The sequence below is a fragment of the Dendrobates tinctorius genome, unplaced genomic scaffold, assembly GCF_039654945.1.
Source record: "Dendrobates tinctorius isolate UK_male_01 unplaced genomic scaffold, ASM3965494v1 ptg000059l, whole genome shotgun sequence".
NCBI classification, from domain to species: Eukaryota; Metazoa; Chordata; class Amphibia; order Anura; family Dendrobatidae; genus Dendrobates; species Dendrobates tinctorius.
Genome location: NW_027361727.1, coordinates 6,445,914 through 6,464,948, shown reverse-complemented (window position 1 = coordinate 6,464,948; position 19,035 = coordinate 6,445,914). Strand labels below are relative to the sequence as shown.

The following is a 19,035-nucleotide window of genomic DNA, read 5'->3' as shown; positions in this document are numbered from 1 at the left end:
CCCCTTTTCCATTGCTACAAGGGCGATGCTAAATATAAGGTAACGTCTAAGATGCCTGTAGCTGATGTAATGTGTGACATAATGGCGTACGCTCTTGTTTCATTTCTGACTCACTTGTCTGTGGTCGAAGTGAAAAAAAATTAGATGTCAAAAATCAAAGAAGAATGAGGATTGTTGGAGCTTTACGGTGAAAGTTTTTATTCCCGGCTGCGCAACAGAGAGAAGATTATACCCCGGAGGTGCACAGAAAGCGATGACCTCATGAAAAGTACGAGGGGCTTCATACTTAAGCGTCTCACTCACAGCCTCAGTCTCCATTATCCTGACCGCAGTCTGACTTGGCAATTTTGGCAAAGACATGATACACCAGAGGGGGGTGCAGAGTTCTGGATTCTTTATGACTGTAGTTATGTATTTATTTTCTTGTTTCAGGGAAAGTATCTATCGCTTACTACCTCAGACGACGCCCGAAAATATCAACAAGAACTTTGACCAGTATACGATCGACCCTGCAACGCGATATCCCAACCTCAACTCCAACTGCGTCCGCGCTCATCAGGTCAGTAACAGAAAGCGAGACAACGTGGAGGCTGAGGACGAGTTTGGATCTCACAGCAAATATCACCAATGAGTAGATGACTTAACCATGGTGATTCTCTTGAGTGGAAAAGTGGCTTCTGCTATTTGATATATATGTTCCTTAGGGGCCATTCACATTACATTTTGTCAATTCCATATGATTTTCCATATGAAACCCCAAAAAAACGAATTTACACAGGACCTTCGTCAGAGCCATAGAGTACAGTGGGAAAAGTGGAGTTCAAATGGACCTCTGCGCTGTTTTTACGGTTGTGTCCATCTTTTCAGGTGGGCACAAGAAGTAGGATATGTTGTTTTGCCTGTCTGAAATAAACTCCCCTTGTCTGACTTAATGGTTCCTTTAGGGGTTCAGTCTGAATCTCATTTTTTGGGGATTCAGACCAAATTCAGAAGGGGCTAATTGCATTGTCAATGGCACCTTATTTTTTGCACATCAACAACAAAGACATAGCTATAATTTGTAAAAGAGACTTTATTACAGATGCTAAAATATTAAACAAATATATATATATATATATATATAAAATATGGATATATTTTGTAGCAGTTCCACTTTTCGGCAGCACTTGAGGCAGGCACACGCAGCAGGTTCTCCGTTAAATAAGATTTATTTATTTACGTTCATAAAAAACAAATGGCCTTTCTCTGGCAAAACAATATAACGTAAAATAAACAGGTACCGTGCTCAGTATCACAGTAACGGGCTCACCCATGTAAGGCAAAGTACTGTCAAACAGTTCCTCACAACAATTTACTTCAGTATCTCCCAGGTCTTTTCCCCCTTCCACACATAGACCCAAAATGAGGCAGCTAGACTGCTTTAAATACCTCCAGTTAAAGGACTTGGAAATGGGCAAAGGGAACTGCCAGTCCCATCCAGCTCTAGTGGCTGTTCCTAAAACCTGGACCGAAAATCTGGGCCTATTAACAAAACCTCTCAGCATTATCTGTGCTGGAGACTGCTTCTGCAGGTCCTACATCACGAGGCTAGCCTCCTCGGCTACACATGCCTCCCATCTAGGACTTGTCAGACTTCAACCTTACTATATATATATATATATATATATATATATATATATATATATATATTTAGCAGTAGATAATGATATGGATGGTGATTTAGATCCTTACACGTTTTACAATACAGCAGAAAGAAGTCAGAATGAACTGCACGGTGATGACATCAACAATCCATTAGTGCATCCTTAGGTTCAAACCTGAAAAAAAGATATGGTTACTTCAGCTTACTGAATTAGTTCTGCATTTCCCCAAAATTTCAGATTCCTGCTATTCCAAAATTTTGGGGATTTAATTTGCATGAATCCAGCCAAATGGTGTCTGTCTGCATTAAAAGAAGATAAAATAATAATATACATTCTTCTCACCAGTGCTAGACCCTCAACTGTCTACGCTGCGGCAGTTCCCCATCCTCCATCAGGACATGTGTCGCCTCCCACATAACCGCGTGAGGCCGATCATTATTATAGGGTTTGGAGAAATCATTCAGGATAACAAAAACATACTTTCATGGCAACTGGGGCACTTAAAACTCGGCCCAATTTTATCTGACCAAATCGAATCAAGAGAATCTGCCCAAAACGAATTTTGGGATGTCCAACCCCTGAGCAATCTCTATATCATTATTAATTGAAGCTGTCCCACCAGGAGTGATCCCCTCATTATTTCCTGTATCGCCCTGGGTTAGCTCATATTTATGGGAGCTGTTACTATATATCAGCCTTATCTCTATGGTTACCGGAATATTGGGATTCTTTATATCAGTTCTGTTTGTAGTTCATGTTGGGACTTTGTCCTGGAGTTCCAGGCGATCCTGATTGTGCCGTCACTTTGTAATATGACCGCACCGCTGCAGAAAATGCTGATTGAGACTTTACTGTAACCTGTGATGGATTTTCCTTCAGGCGGGAGAAGTGTATATTTACATGTGCGCAGTGTGAGACGGGTGTAATCTCTGATACAAAGTAACAGCGACCCAGCGGCCGCCCGCTGCGGAGATATTTGCATTACCTCTGCTGTGCTTGGAAAAAGCTCCGATCATGTGAAGCAGTTTAAAAAACACAGCTGATCTGTGGGAACTGGTTTCCCTTTAAATTGCATTACTGGAGTTGAAAAATTACTGTATAATGTAAAAATCTGCGCCTTCCTAGCGTGTTCTGTGATTCAGTTCCTTGTTGTCTTCATGATCTGCGCTTGTTGTGTAAGGCTACGTTCACATGTTGCGTTTTGGCTGTGTTTTTTTTCCTAAGGCAAAAGCTTGACAGTAAGGAGTGTGCCTAAAAAAAAGCAGGTTTTGTTTAATTTTTGTGACATTTTTGCTGCTTTTTTGTCAGGGCACATTTGTCTCTTGTGCACGCTGAAAAAGTTTAGGGCATATAAAAAAAATCTGATTCTACTTCATCAGGTTTTGGAAACCAAAAATGCAGCAAAACCTGAAACCTGCGTTTTTGCACCCTTTTTTTGCGCCACCCATTGCTTTCGATGGGTGAAAAATGCAGAATAAAACACAGAAAAAAAAAGCAGAAAGAAGTGACATGCTGCATTTACCAAAAACCAAGGTATTGAACAAAATACTGAGGGCAAAGAAACTAAGCTGTGTGCGTGAGATTTCTGAAATCTCGTAGACTTTGCTGGTACTGTAAAACGCAGCTGAAAATTTGCAGAAAAAAGCTTGAAAAAAAAACAAAACGCAAAGTGTGAATATATAGCCTAAAGGCCCCGCTACACACAGGGATCTCGCTGATTTTGTGACACATCAGCGATCTCTCCAGCGAGATCGCTGTGTGTGACATCCAGCAGTGGCCGCCCCCCCCCCCCGCGGGGTATCGCTGATCGTTCTGGATCGTCCTGGGCCGTTTTTTCATCACTGGTCTCCCGCTGGCCAGCGCGCATCGCTGCGTGTGGCAGCGGGAGCCAGCGATCACCGACGCTGCACGCTGGTATCCAACGTAGAAGCTGCGCGGCTCTTAGAAACCCGCTGTTTACCTTGGATACCAGCTTGCTCGTTGGTCCTAATTGCTGGAGGGGCTGTCTATGTGACAGCTCACCAGCGATCAGCCTAACGATGTCCCAGCGATCCCATCCACGTCGGCTCGTTGATGGGATCGCTGGGACATCGTTATGTGTAACGGGGCCTTAAGAGCAGAAGCATTATTTGCTTAGTTTGCTACATTATTACACGCTTCGATGTTGTGTTTGATTCAACTCATTTTGATTCTTGCTGATAATGGTTTCATCATGTAAAATCTTATAGATCACATCTCCCACAATTGCGATCACAGATCTTCCTGAATGCTAAGAATCCTGATAATAAGATTTGCAAATCGTTATGTGTAATCTCCGTGACTCACTAGTTTGCCATTTAAACCACTTGCCTGACTTTGGTGCCCAGTCTGGCTCGGTGCACATGTTGTATATTTGGTCCCCATTGAAATTAATGGGTAAAATCTGCGCTAAGGGTTTTCGTCAGGCCAGGGTCATACAACCGTTTTTTTCTCATCCAAGAAAATAGGTCCCATTATGCTAATCACACTATAATCAGTGTTTGATCAGAGTGTGATCCGATTTTCTCAGATGTGGAAAATTTTAAAAAAATGTAATCCAAGTGCTGTCTGAAGTTTTCATAGAATCATAGAATATTGGAGTTGAAAGGGACCTCCAGGGTCATGGTGCCAAACCCCCTGATCAAAGCAGGATTCGCTTAGTCATCCCAGACAGATGTCTGTCCAGCCTCTGTTTGAAGACTTCCATTGAAGGAGAACTCACCGCCTCTCCTGGCAGCCTGTTCCACTCTTTGATCACACTCACTGCAAAAAAGTTTTTTCTAATATCTAATCTGTATCTTCTCACTTTCAATTTCATCCCATTGCTTCTCGTGTTTCCATGTGCAAATGAGAATAATGATGATCCTTCTACAATGTGACAGCCCTTCAGATATTTGTAGACAGCTATTAAGTCTCCTCTCAGTCTTGTTTTTTGGTAGCTCTTCTCTGATCTTGCACCAGTTTTTCAATGTCTTTTTTACAGTATGGTGCCCAGAACTGGACACAGTATTCCAGATGAGGCCTTACCAAGGAGGAGTAGAGGGGGATAATTATTTCACGTGACCTAAACTTTATGCTCCTCTTAATGCATCCTAGAACTGTGTTTGCGTTTTTTGCTGCTGCATCACACTGTTGACTCATGTGCAGTCTTGATCTATTAGTATACCCAAGTCTTTTTCACACGTGCTGTTGCTTAGTTCTATTCCTCCCTTTCCCATTCTATAGATGTAAGGCTGAGTTCACACGTGGCGTTTTTTTGACGTTTCCGCGGCGGTTTTAACCGTGCGATTTTGCCGCGAAAAATAAGCATCCCAAGCATTCCTATGGGATTCCGCAATGCTGTGCTAATGCTGCGGTTTTTACAGCGGCAGAATCGCTTCGCCGTAAAAAACGCAGCATGCTCATTAATTTTGCGGAATCGTGGCGATCCCGCACCCATAGGAATGCATTGTTCTGCTTACTTTTCGCATGTGGCTGTGCCCACCATGCGAAAAGTAAGCAGAACAATTGCGGATGGTACCCACGATCCGGAGGAGGGGAGACTGTCCTCGGGGCTGTGGGTACCATATCCCTGTAAAAAATAGAGTTTAAAATAAAATATATTGTTATTCTCACCTTCCGACGTCCCGCGCAGCCTTCCCGCCTCTCTCCACGCTCCCGTTCCCAGTAATCCTTTGCGAAAATGCCCGCGATGGCGTCCGTTCTCGCAGGATCGCGAAGTCTCGCGGTCATTCGCGCGACGTCATCGCGAATGACCGCTAGACGTCGCGATCCCGCGAGAACGGACGCCATCGCGGGCATTTTCGCAAAGGATTACTGGGAAGGCTGCGCGAGACGTCGGAAGGTAAGAATAACACCATTTTTTTATTTTTTTTTACATTTTATCTTTTACTACTGATGCTGCATAGGCGGCCTCAGTAGTAAAAAGTTGGTCACACTTGTGAAACACTATGTTTGACGAGTGTGATCAACCTGTCAATCAGTTCTCCAAGCGATGCTACAGATCGCTTGGAAAATGCTAGCATTTTGCAAGCTAATTACGCTTGCAAAATGCTAGTTTTTCCGCGGGAAAATCGCGGGAATTTAAAATGCGATTTTCCCGCGGAATGGAATTCCGGAATTCTCTCGGTAATTTCCGCGAGTGTTCCGGTACGTGTGAACCCAGCCTAATAGTTTTACATGGATGAATGGTTGTGTGCCTTTGAATTGGAGGCAAATCGAGCATACTGTGATTTTTTTTTTTCCTTGGACCAACTCATTCCAAGGACAAAAATCCCACATGTGCACGGCCTCATAGTATAGCATTGGACCGAGCACGATCCAATGTTTTGACGGATCATACTCGGACCAAATCTACGGTCGTCTGCTCGAGCCTTAACAGACATTAACCTGCTGCAATGCAAACAAAGACAATTTCCACTTTGTTGTGGAAAATCCGCTTGAATATGTAAAATTTGAAGTTAGCCTCTCAGTACCGTGTGACTGCAATTGTCACAATATCGAGGGGTTTTTTTTCTAGACCGAAAGTGAACAGTCGTGTAAGTGAGAAACTGCTAAAAGGAGCCTTTTGTTAGAACTCCCATTCTTAAGGGGATTGTCCACAAGACAATATTATACATTAATCCATGTGTTTTCCTTGCAGGTTAAACACTTATACTTCACTGGGGAGTTACACGGATGTCCTCTGGAGAGAGCCAGCTCAATCAGAAGATCTGTAGGCATAACCAGGCATGGTATGTATGGTGCAAATAATTAAGGGAAAGTTCCCCCTCCGAATTCCTGTTCTCCTTTTTCCCCGTATTATTTGGGGCAGTTAAAACGTTACTGCTGGGGGCACAGATATGTAAAGAATCTGCACGTCATCAATATGGGAACCAATAGGGTCACAGTTTATGGCGCCCATACACAGTAGGTCAAAGAAGGTTGAATCAAATTTCGAGATGATTGAGTGAAAATCTAATGTCGCTCTTTTTCTACAGATGATGATTAGGGAAAATAAGGATCAAGCAATTTGATTTTAGCCGCCCGATCCTTTCGTTGTCCAGGGAGATAAGTCAGTGCCGGATGAGTCTGGCGTCAGCTCCGCTCTCCCATATAACGGTTGTGTCGGGAGCGATACTTGGCAACCAAATGAGATTTTGTCTCTCGGTTATCTGAGGTGTCTGGGTATTCTTAAGTGTAAAAGCTGGAGATATCTTTGCGTGGATTTTCCCTTTTAAATACAAAGTATATCATGTCCATTGCTAAGATCCATCCTGGTGTCTTGTTCTTGTCCGATCAGAATCTGATGTTAGACCCAACAAGCTCCTAACTTGGTGTCAGAAGCAGACGGAAGGCTACAGGAACGTGCGCGTCACAAACCTGACCAGCTCCTGGAAGAGCGGCCTCGCGCTTTGTGCCATCATTCACCATTTCCGACCAGATCTTCTGTGAGTCACTGATAATCGGCAACGTTCTGTAATCTCTTAATAATAGTCAGAAATAGAATTATATCGGCAAATCGGTTTGTAACTAATCAAACTGGTTTCAGATTTCTTAAAAAGTTGAATTTGTCAAAATCCAATTGTTTTTGTGATTTGATTTATGTGAATTTCAACAAAATCACCTGCTGGGAAAGAGATGAAACGATCATATACTCACCTATCCTCGATCCTCCCCGTACTTCTGCGGCTTCCGGTGCTTCAGTTGATTCCTCTGTCCATTGGTACCAGGACTTTTTTAAAATTTGCTTTAAATGCTGCTTTAAAAATATATAAAAGTAACCTCTCCACAGGACAGATTCCCTTTATTTATGGGCCTTATACAGTGCCTTGACAGGAGTATCAGGTTTTTTTTAAGGGAAGTGTGTCATGTGACTACCGCTCAGCTTTTTTGATTGGCTGAGAGAGTTCACAGAGGGGAGTGGCAAGCATTATCCTCTGAGGAACTCGAAAGCCGTATAAAGTGGAAAAATATATATTTATATATAGATAGAGAGAGAAAGAAAGATAGATAGATAGATATTTTTATTAGACCTACTTAGGAAAACTTTGGCCACTGGCATTGACTTACTCACTCTCCACCTTTTAATTATTCCATGACATGTTATTTAAACGAGTTTCGTCTTTGATCCCCGGCCTATTAATGATGTCTTGCTTCCTGTGATATTGTATCCTTTGTTCCTCAGTGACTTTTACTCTTTGAACGAGGACGACACTGTCAGGAACAACCAGCTGGCGTTTGATACCGCAGAGAAAGAGTTTGGAATCTCGCCCATCACTACAGGGAAGGAGATGGCGTCCACAGAGGAACCAGATAAGCTCAGCATGGTCCTCTACCTCTCCAAGTTCTATGAATTATTTAGGGGCGCCCCTCTGAGGCCAGTTGGTGAGTGACTCTTTGTATCTGTAGCTTCATATAATGAAGTGATATAAGGGGTCATGGCTGCCCCGGAGTCTCGTGAAAAGTGCCCTTGTAACTCTAAAAGGACAACACATGACTTAAAGGGGATGTCCAGGATTGAAAAAACATGGCTGCTTTCTTTTATTAACAGCATTGTCCCTTAACGGTGGCATGTGTCAGGTTATTACAGCTCAGCCACATTGAAGTGAATGGAGCTGAGCTGCAATACCACACATAATCTAAAGCCAGGAGTGGCGCTGTTTCTGAAAGAAAGTAGCTGTGTACGTTTAATCTTGGTCAATACCTTTAATGCTAAGGCAGCTGCCTTTTATGCGAAATTGTGCTATCACATTTAGAAAGCTAAAATCAATGGGGGCCGCAGAATTTTTGCAAAACATGAGTCTTTTAAATTGGTTAGGGTATCACCCCGCTTTATATTGGAGCAGGTTGTCAGTGTACCAGTCAGCACAGAAGGAGGTTTTATATTCTACTAGATGTGTGCCCGATGCTATCGCATCGGGAGGGTAGTAACATCACAATGGGGGCAACTTTGTGGCCCTAGGGGTGGCGGCCCACCCACTTCCGTGCAGTCACAACTGGCTGGAAAGACGGTGTTTTGCGGCCTGTGCTGGAGATGGTGTGCGGCGCCACCAGAGGGTGGCCGCACCCAATCTCCAGCACAGGTCTCAAGCTGCAGTCTTTCCTGCCGGCTATGACTGCACGGAGGTGGGTCGACAGGCAGCGGCGGGATCCGGCGCGTGTAGTCAGGCGGTGGGTCCTGGCGGGTGTCCGGTGGCAGCATCCCACTCATTACTCCCCCCTCATTACACCCTCTCGTTACACCTCTCTCACAGCTGGCAGGAAAGACGGTGTTTTGCGGCCTGTGCTGGAGATGGTGTGCGGCGCCAATCTCCAGCACAGGCCTCAAGCCGCGGTCTTTCCTGCTGGCTGTGACTGCACGGAAGTGGGTGGGCAGGCAGCGGCGGGATCTGGCACGTGTAGTCAGGCGGTGGGTCCTGGCGGGTGTCCGGTGGCAGCATCCCACTCATTACTCCCCCCTCATTACACCCTCTCGTTACACCCCTCTCACAGCCGGCAGGAAAGACGGTGTTTTGCGGCCTGTGCTGGAGATGGTGTGCGGCGCCAATCTCCAGCACAGGCCTCAAGCCGCGGTCTTTCCTGCTGGCTGTGACTGCACGGAAGTGGGTGGGCAGGCAGCGGCGGGATCTGGCACGTGTAGTCAGGTGGTGGGTCCTGGCGGGTGTCCGGTGGCAGCATCCCACTCATTACTCCCCCCTCATTACACCCTCTCGTTACACCCCTCTCACAGCCGGCAGGAAAGACGGTGTTTTGCGGCCTGTGCTGGAGATGGTGTGCGGCGCCAATCTCCAGCACAGGCCTCAAGCCGCGGTCTTTCCTGCCTGCTGTGACTGCACGGAAGTGGGTGGGCAGGCAGCGGCGGGATCCGGCACGTGTAGTCAGGGGGTGGGTCCGGCGGCGGCATCCCTCTCATGACTCCCCCCTCGTTACACCCTCTCATTACACCCTCTTATTATACCCCCTTCATTACACCCCCCTCGTTACACCCCTTTCACAGCCTCATGATCGCAGCGGCGTCCAGGATCCGAGCGGCATCACTTGGGTGTTCCAAAATGGCGGTCGGCGTACTTCCGGTGCGGCGCGGTGGATTGTGGGATTCGGGGACATCCAGACGGAAGTGGATGACAGACAATTTAAGGCAATTTTATATATATAGATTTTTGGTCATTGACCCTTATTTTGGGGAAATTAGTGAAGATCCAGATTCGCCTACAATATGCCCTGTTCTGTGGGATACCCCATTAAATCTCTGCAAATCAGTGTCCTCACTCTCTATACTCCATAAAAAACTGCAATGTTTATTTTATATTGACTTTATTACCACCCTGCCAGTAAGGGGCACTATTGGCATCGCAATTTTACTTACATCCTTTCATTTTTGCAGATTCCGCCCCCAAGAACAGTGGGAAGAACGGAGACGTCCATTCCTCCAAACCATCCAATCTGCTCAGTAATAATTACCTCAATTTAACATTACCCAGAAAGAGAGTGCCAAAGGTGAGAACCGAAACGCCAACTTATTCCAGTCTTTTTTTTTTAAGTTAAAGTGTATAAATATATTAAATATATATTTGTCTTGTTCCCTTTGTCGCTTTCTCATTTAATCTTGAGTAATTTTTGGAAGTACTTTGCTTTACATATTTTGCACAGATTCTGACATTCGCCTGGTCTTATACTACAGTCACCTCCAAAGCTGCATTCACTATTCTGCCGATTTCCTGTTAATTGTCAGGTTTGGCTTTATATGTCATTCATGCTCGTACGAGCATTGTGGGATATGTAGTGCTTCTTTATACCAGGAGGTGTTTATTTGTCTGATAGCACAGTGACTCCACCAGCAGAATAGTGAGTGCAGCTCTGGAGTATAATACAGGATGTAACTCAGGATCAGTAATGTAATGTATGTCCACATGGACTGCACCAGCAGAATAGTGAGTGCTGCTCTGGGCTGGGTATAATACAGCATGTAACTCAGGATCAGTAATGTAATGTATGTACACAGTGACTGCACCAGCAGACTAGTGAGTGCAGCTCTGGAGTATAATACAGGATGTAACTCAGGATCAGTAATGTAATGTATGTACACAGTGACTGCACCAGCAGAATAGTGAGTGCAGCTCTGGAGTATAATACAGGATGCAACTCAGGATCAGTAATGTAATGTATGTACACAGTGACTGCACCAGCAGAATAGTGAGTGCAGCTCTGGAGTATAATACAGGATGTAACTCAGGATCAGTAATGTATTGTCTGCACACAGTGACTGCACCAGCAGAATAGTGAGTGCAGCTCTGAAGCATAATATAGGATGTAACTCAGGATCAGTAATGTAATGTATGTACGCAGTCACTGCGCCAGCAGAATAGTGAGTGCAGCTCTGGGGTATAATACAGGATGTAACTCAGGATCAGTAATGTAATGTATGTACACAGTGACTGCACCAGCAGAATAGTGAGTGCAGCTCTGGAGTATAATACAGGATGTAACTCAGGATCAGTAATGTATTGTCTGCACACAGTGACTGCACCAGCAGAATAGTGAGTGCAGCTCTGGGGTATAATACAGGATGTAACTCAGGATCAGTAATGTAATGTATGTACACAGTGACTGCACCAGCAGAATAGTGAGTGCAGCTCTGGGGTATAATACAGGATGTTACTCAGGATCAGTAATGTGATAATAATAATAATAATAATAATAATTTTTATTTATATAGCGCCAACATATTCCGCAGCACTTTACAATTAAGCGGGGACATGTACAGACAATAAATTCAATACGAGTTAAGACAATTCAAACAGTGACATTAGGAGTGAGGTCCCTGCTCGCAAGCTTACAATCTACAAGGAAATGGGGGGACACAGTAGGTGAGAAATGCTTGTTAATTCAGGTCTGGCAATTATAATAGGGATTTTCATATAAAGCTGCATGATCCGGTCATCAGCCCGTGTGTTTAAGTGCAATAGACAAGTATCAAGTGCAGTTATCATTTGCATGAAGGGTGTGGAGACAGATGAATAGTAGGGTGCAGATTCAGAATAATATTTGGAAGGAGGGAACAGGGCAAAGTTAGCTTGCTGAGTAGTTGATGTGGTAGGCTTGTTTAAAGAGATGGGTTTTCAAAGCGCGCTTGAATAGGTCAGGGCTAGGTATTAGTCTGATCGTCTGGGGAAGTGCATTCCAGAGAGCTGGAGCAGCACGAGAGAAGTCTTGGAGACGGAGGTGCGAGGTTCGGATTACGGGGGGATGTTAGTCTTAGGTCATTTGTAGAACGGAGGGCACGTGTAGGGCGATAGACAGAGATGAGAGAGGAGATATAAGGCGGTGCAGAACAGTGGAGAGCTTTGTGGGTGAGAGAGATGAGTTTATACTGGACCCTGTAGCGAATAGGTAGCCAGTGTAATGACTGGCACAAGATGGAGGCATCGGTGAAGCGGCTGGACAGAAATATGACCCTGGCTGCTGCATTCAAGATGGATTGGAGAGGAGAAAGTTTGGTAAGAGGGAGACCGATCAGAAGAGAGTTGCAGTAGTCCAGATGAGAATGAATAAGAGCGACAGTAAGAGTCTTAGCAGTTTCAAAGGTGAGAAAAGGTCGGATTCTGGAGATGTTTTTAAGATGCAGGTGACAAGAGCGACTGAGTGATCGGATGTACGGAGTAAAGGAAAGTTCAGTGTCGAATATGACCCCAAGACAGCGGGAATGCTGCTTGGGAGTTATGGTTGAACCCTCCCTCCAACCATAACCATGTAATGTATGTACACAGTGACTGCACCAGCAGAATAGTGAGTGCAGCTCTGGGGGATAATACAGGATGTAACTCAGGATCAGTAATGTAATGTATGTACACAGTGACTGCACCAGCAGAATAGTGAGTGCAGCTCTGGAGTATAATACAGGATGTAACTCAGGATCAGTAATGTAATATATGTACACAGTGACTGCACCAGCAGAATAGTGAGTGCAGCTCTGGGTAATACAGGATGTAACTCAGGATCAGTAATGTAATGTATGTACACAGTGACTGAGCCAGCAGAATAGTGAGTGCAGCTCTGGAGTATTACAGACTGTAAATCACATTTTGTAAGTAGTATAGCCAATTTTCAAGTCTCTTAGCCTTTTATTTTTAATGCAACTTGAAGTCACTTCCATCAGACATCTTGAGTACTTGCATGAATGGATGGATGGGGTTTTTGCTTGATGTCTGTGTCTGGTGAAGTTCTCCGCTAGGATCGCACATCAGGGTCTTGTACATAGCTGGAGAACATGGACCATTTGTTAATAATTACGAGGACATGCGGTGATTATCCAGTAGCCTGGACCTGTAGAGCGATGGAGGAGGGATGTGTCTCTTTATCATCCTCTGCTGCTTTACACGGTGCAGCTGCTGCAGAATCCTCCCCGGAGCCGTGGATACATTGTGAGTTATGGCTGGATAATGGAATCCTACATAAATAAACTGGGGGATTGGAGGAAATCTCTCACTGAAACCCACATTAAACAAGTGTCCGCTCCACTTCTCCTCACTGTCTTCCAGACATTGCGGTGATCGCTGCCTCTCGCCCTTTCTTTCATCTCTCTTCTTGTACTAACTGAAGGAGATAAGTCTGAGGCCCCCTAATTGTGATGTTACCCCAAACTACCATAGAAACAAAACACAGGAAACTCCATGACCCCGACTCCATGATGTCATCTAATTACCCTAACGCAGTTAACGTTACCTCCTGAAATTAATTATTCGGGACGCGGACTGAGCCGTTTAAGCTTTTCTCTTCTTTTAAACTTCAGTCCCAGAAAATAACCAGATTTGTGATTTATCTCCAACCCCCTGGAATTATGGAGGGTGAAATCAATCACGAAACACTTATCTCATGTATGAACCTAGGCCGTGCGTTTATCAAATCCTTCCCCTGTCCCCCCCCCGTCTGCTCCCATATATAAAGCACGTGTTACCCTAATGCGGGCCATATGTTTCGGGAGGTAGAGACTGGCGCCCCCATTACTGACATCGATGGGGAATAATAAGGACTTTTCACTTCGTCAAATTCTAATTTATCCCCAGCATGCATTAATATGAAAAAGATGGGGGGGTGTATATAAAACTGTCGGCAAACTTTGATTATTGGCAGGAGTTCTTCCATGTGAGCGTAAAAGTGTCGAGAGATGATATGGGCTTGGTATAATGAATAAGAGATTAGCTACAGACTTTTATTACTTAAAGGGGATGGGCAGGATTAGAAAAGCAGGGGCTTCTTACATCCAGAAAGAGCGCCACACATGTCCAGTGTTTGTGGGTGGTACTGCAACTTAGCCCTCTTCATTTCAATGGAGCCCAGATGCATGTCATGGTCAGATGGGGAGCTGATAGAATAACCTCTAGGTGGCGCCTTTCTGCCCTTTCAGTAGTAGTTGTTACAACCAATATGGCCACCTTACAAGTGGAACAAAATGATTTGGAGGACCGTTGCATACCGCCGGACCAGAGCACTCCGACCTTGCTACTTACTACTTACTGGCCTCCTGGGCGCCTTTTCTGATTTGTAGGCCCCCTGCAATGTCATGACATCTATCACACCACCATATAGCCGAGTCTATAAATCAGGAGGATGTACAATGCCGACGGCTAGTAAGAAGTTCAAAGTGCCCTGGCCGGTGGAAATCATTGTGCCCAACTCTAGTTGCCACCCAACTTTCCCTAAATGTCTAATTATCACTTGATACATCCCCTAATTTCAAGCAATCATCTACAAGTGCGGCAGATTGTCAACACAATTCTCTCTTCCCGTAATGGTTTGTTACAATGTATCAGCGCAGGTAAAATATATCAGTCTGGAGTGCCTTAAGGAGGTTGATCCAGACAAAATACAGTTGTGACTTTCTGATATACTTTGGCCCCCAAGTCATAATTTGCAAAATTTAAGGGTCTTTTTTGGTCTCAGATTTTGACCAAAATAAGAAACGATGGTTTGAAGAATTTAATGCAAACGGAAATATGCTTTTGTTTTTTTCTTTTCTTGTTTGTACCTTCTTTGAGTAAATGTTGCAAAAAGCTTTAAAATGTAGCATGTTATTCTTAAACTGTGCAAATAAAATAAATAAATAGTAGGTGTAGAATTTGTACCTCACTAGGTTATTGGAATGCAAAGTTTTGCAAACTTTTGGTGAATGACGAGGACTGTGTAAGAGTGAAAATGGTACGAACGCCACCATTTTCTGCAAAAAATAAAAATGCCTAAAACCAAAAGAAGGCAAAAATAATTATGATTCGTAGTCTCTTTGTGTTTCAGTTCAAAGGTCCCTGCTTACAGTAAGTGAATAAGAAACCTGTACAGATGTAATACAGCTGAAGGTTTGTTCCAATTGTATCCAGTTTAGACCACTCCTTGTGAGCTCAGCAGATCATCATCAGAAGACATTTTTTATCTTGGTGTTTTCTTGCTACAATGTATCTGTCTGGAGTCTAGACAGATAGGTCACCCTCAACTGCACATAATGTGTGTGTGTGGATGTAAGAAATAATAATCCTATTCCAAGACAGCAAGAAGAGATCTTAAAATCATGAGAAATTGATGCAGAAAGTATATTAGAACTTGCAGAATTTGCAAATGTATGATTAATTTCTATTCACATAAACCAAAAAAGTTTATATATCCCTTATTTGGTGGATGCCAACTTCTAGCCAATGTGCAGGATGGTCTGTATTTCACTTTTGTGCCTGCACTAAATAATTCCCTGCTCCACCTCTGGCCGCTGAACATTAATGGTTTTGTGATTTTACCTTTATCCAGGGAGAAAATAAATCTGAAGAAAATGATGTGAACAAGAGGAGGAGGAGGACGATGCAGCTCTTTGATGAGGTCGGTGATTGGAACTTGCTGGAGAGTAGAGACGGGTTCAGTATTGGGGCAGACGCCGTGGTGTGGCTCAGATACTTCACGGTCGCTGATCGCCGCAGCCCACACGGGACCTGAGAGCAATTACTGACAGCTGTGGTCTAATAGGGAGCAGCGCTCCTCAGGATCCAGCGTAAATCGCAGCATGGAGCGGTCCAGCAGCTTCGCCACCCTGGTGTGGGGTTTTGAAGGGTTAATTGCATCTTTCCTTAACTTCCATATAATTATTAGCACTTAATTATTTATGTAGTGCCAGCATATTCCACAGCAATGTACATCGTGCATGGAGTATCAATGATGTTATCTTATATATATACTAGCTGAAGAGCCTGGTGCTGCCCGGGCATAGTAACTAACTGTGGTTAGTTATAGCAAATTATAATTATCCTCCATCCCTTAGTCCCGTGCCCATATACCCATCATACATATCCACGATCCCATAGTCCCGTGCCCATATACCCATCATACATATCCTCCATCCCATAGTCAAGTGCCCATATACCCATCACGCATCCTCCATCCCATAGTCCCATGCCCATCTACCCATCACACATCCTCCATCCCATAGTCCCGTGCCCATATACCCGTCATACATATCCTCCATCCCATAGTCGAGTGCCCATATACCCATCATACATATCCTCCATCCCATAGTCAAGTGCCCATATACCCATCACGCATCCTCCATCCCATAGTCCCATGCCCATCTACCCATCACACATCCTCCATCCCATAGTCCCGTGCCCATATACCCGTCATACATATCCTCCATCCCATAGTCCCGTGCCCATATACCCATCATACATATCCTCCATCCCATAGTCAAGTGCCCATATACCCATCACGCATCCTCCATCCCATAGTCCCATGCCCATCTACCCATCACACATCCTCCATCCCATAGTCCCGTGCCCATATACCCGTCATACATATCCTCCATCCCATAGTCGAGTGCCCATATACCCATCACACATCCTCCATCCCATAGTCCCGTGCCCATATACCCATCATACATATCCTCCATCCCATAGTCAAGTGCCCATATACCCATCACGCATCCTCCATCCCATAGTCCCATGCCCATCTACCCATCACACATCCTCCATCCCATAGTCCCGTGCCCATATACCCGTCATACATATCCTCCATCCCATAGTCGAGTGCCCATATACCCATCACACATCCTCCATCCCATAGTCCCGTGCCCATATACCCATCATACATATCCTCCATCCCATAGTCGAGTGCCCATATACCCATCACACATTCTCCATTCCATAGTCCCGTGCCTATATACCCATCAAACATATCCTGCATCCCATAGTCCCGTGCTCATATACCCGTCATACATATCCTCCATCCCATAGTCCAGTGCCCATATACCCATCACACATCCTCCATCCCATAGTCAACCATTATGACATCATAATGAGGGGCGGGGCTTGATACACACACACTTTTTCCCCATTATGTAGATAGGGGCAAAATTGTTTGGTGAATTGGAACGCGCGGTTTTAAAATTTCACCTCACAACACAGCTTAGGACACTGTCGGGGTCCAGACGTGTGACTGTGCCAAATTTTGTGGCTGTAGCTGCGACGGTGCGGATGCCAATCCCGGATATACATACACACACATTGAGCTTTATATATTAGATGAGCGGATCTGATGAAATTCAATTTGGGAATGTTCATGTATGCAAAAAAACAGACCGAAAAATTAGCTTTTATTCTGCACCTCTAAAATAGCTCTAATCAATAAGCACGCATCTTGATGAGTGGATAAGACATGGGTGCTAAGAAAAAAAACCTTTAATGAAGAGAGTCCAGGGGAACAGATATTTGATACTCCGTTTCCCTCCCTAAATAATACAGCAAAATGCCGTCCTGGTGCCTTCTAGTTTTCGAATCTCAAAAATGTTGAATTCACCAGAATCTGACATTGTTTTGGAAATTAACTTAATTTATCGATCGCTATACTTATCTTACGTCACTGCCAAAAAGGCAAAGATGATATTGACAATCATAAAGTCTAGAAAGACAGAATTAATCTTAATATATGTTTAATATTAATAGGTAGTGTTATTGTCGTTAAGATTTGAATTTAGGCAAATGACGACACAAACCGGTATATGCTAAACATATATATATATCTGTTTAATATCCTGCCAAGAATAGGCGGCCTCCCCCTTGTCAAACAATCCTATTATCAGAGCACAATCAGGAATCAATATAAAGTCGAGGAATTTCAAGTCCTTATAGAAATGTCATCACAATGTAAACACATGACGGCAAGCAAATCACCAGACACAGAGCGTGAAAACCAGGCTCAAGAGAGCGAGGCGGCCAAGAGACTGTGCATAGGTGTGACATCCATGGCAGCAATAAGCCTTTAATAACTTTATGTGGGTGCAGATATTGATTATCTGTCCTGCAGGCAAGTGATCACAGCAATATTGTAGAACAAAATACAGCACTGCTTATTGTATGCGTTATTCTAGCTGAATACACACCATTAACTCAAGTGACATTGTAGAAAATCCGTATATCAACCTGCTATTGTTGGCACTCAGTATGTAGCATCCTATGTACAAGAATATAGTTACTATAATACTGCCCCTATGTACAAGAATATAACTACTATAATACTGCTCCTATGTACAAGAATATACCTACTATAATACTGCTCCTATGTACAAGAATATAACTACTATAATACTGCCCCCTATGTACAAGACTATACGGTATCTACTATAATACTGCCCCCTATGTACAAGAATATAACTACTATAATACTGCTCCTATGTACAAGAATATAACTACTATAATACTGCCCCTATGTACAAGAATATAACTACTATAATACTGCCCCCTATGTACAAGAATATAAATACAATAATACTGCTCCCTATGTACAAGAATATAACTACTATAATACTGCCCCTATGTACAAGAATATATCTACTATAATACTGCCCCCTATGTACAAGAATATAACTACTATAATACTGCTCCTATGTACAAGAATATAACTACTATAATACTTCTCCCTATGTACAAGAATATAACTACTATAATACTGCTCCTATGTACAAGAATATACGGTATCTACTATAATACTGCCCCTATGTACAAGAATATAACTACTATAATACTGCTCCTATGTACAAGAATATAAATACAATAATACTGCTCCCTATATACAAGAATATAACTACTATAATACTGCCCCTATGTACAAGAATATATCTACTATAATACTGTCCCCTATGTACAAGAATATAACTACTATAATACTGCTCCTATGCACAAGAATATAACTACTATAATACTTCTCCCTATGTACAAGAATATAACTACTATAATACTGCTCCTATGTACAAGAATATATCTACTATAATACTGCCCCCTAGGTACAAGAATATAACTACTATAATACTGCTCCTATGTACAAGAATATACCTACTATAATACTGCTCCTATGTACAAGAATATAACTA

General features: G+C 43.5%; 1 protein-coding gene across 6 annotated transcripts in view; it reads left to right on the top strand.

The window, feature by feature from the left end:
- Window positions 1–19,035, top strand: part of MICAL2 (microtubule associated monooxygenase, calponin and LIM domain containing 2) — a 318,733-nt gene that overhangs the window by 175,625 nt on the left and 124,073 nt on the right. For all 6 annotated transcript variants that reach the window (XM_073578364.1, XM_073578366.1, XM_073578365.1 and 3 more), the window contains 6 exons: window positions 433–559; window positions 6,304–6,394; window positions 6,943–7,090; window positions 7,828–8,027; window positions 10,027–10,139; window positions 15,432–15,500. In XM_073578364.1, coding sequence (XP_073434465.1) covers window positions 433–559; window positions 6,304–6,394; window positions 6,943–7,090; window positions 7,828–8,027; window positions 10,027–10,139; window positions 15,432–15,500 — 748 coding nt within the window. The remainder of the gene's footprint in view (window positions 1–432; window positions 560–6,303; window positions 6,395–6,942; window positions 7,091–7,827; window positions 8,028–10,026; window positions 10,140–15,431; window positions 15,501–19,035) is intronic.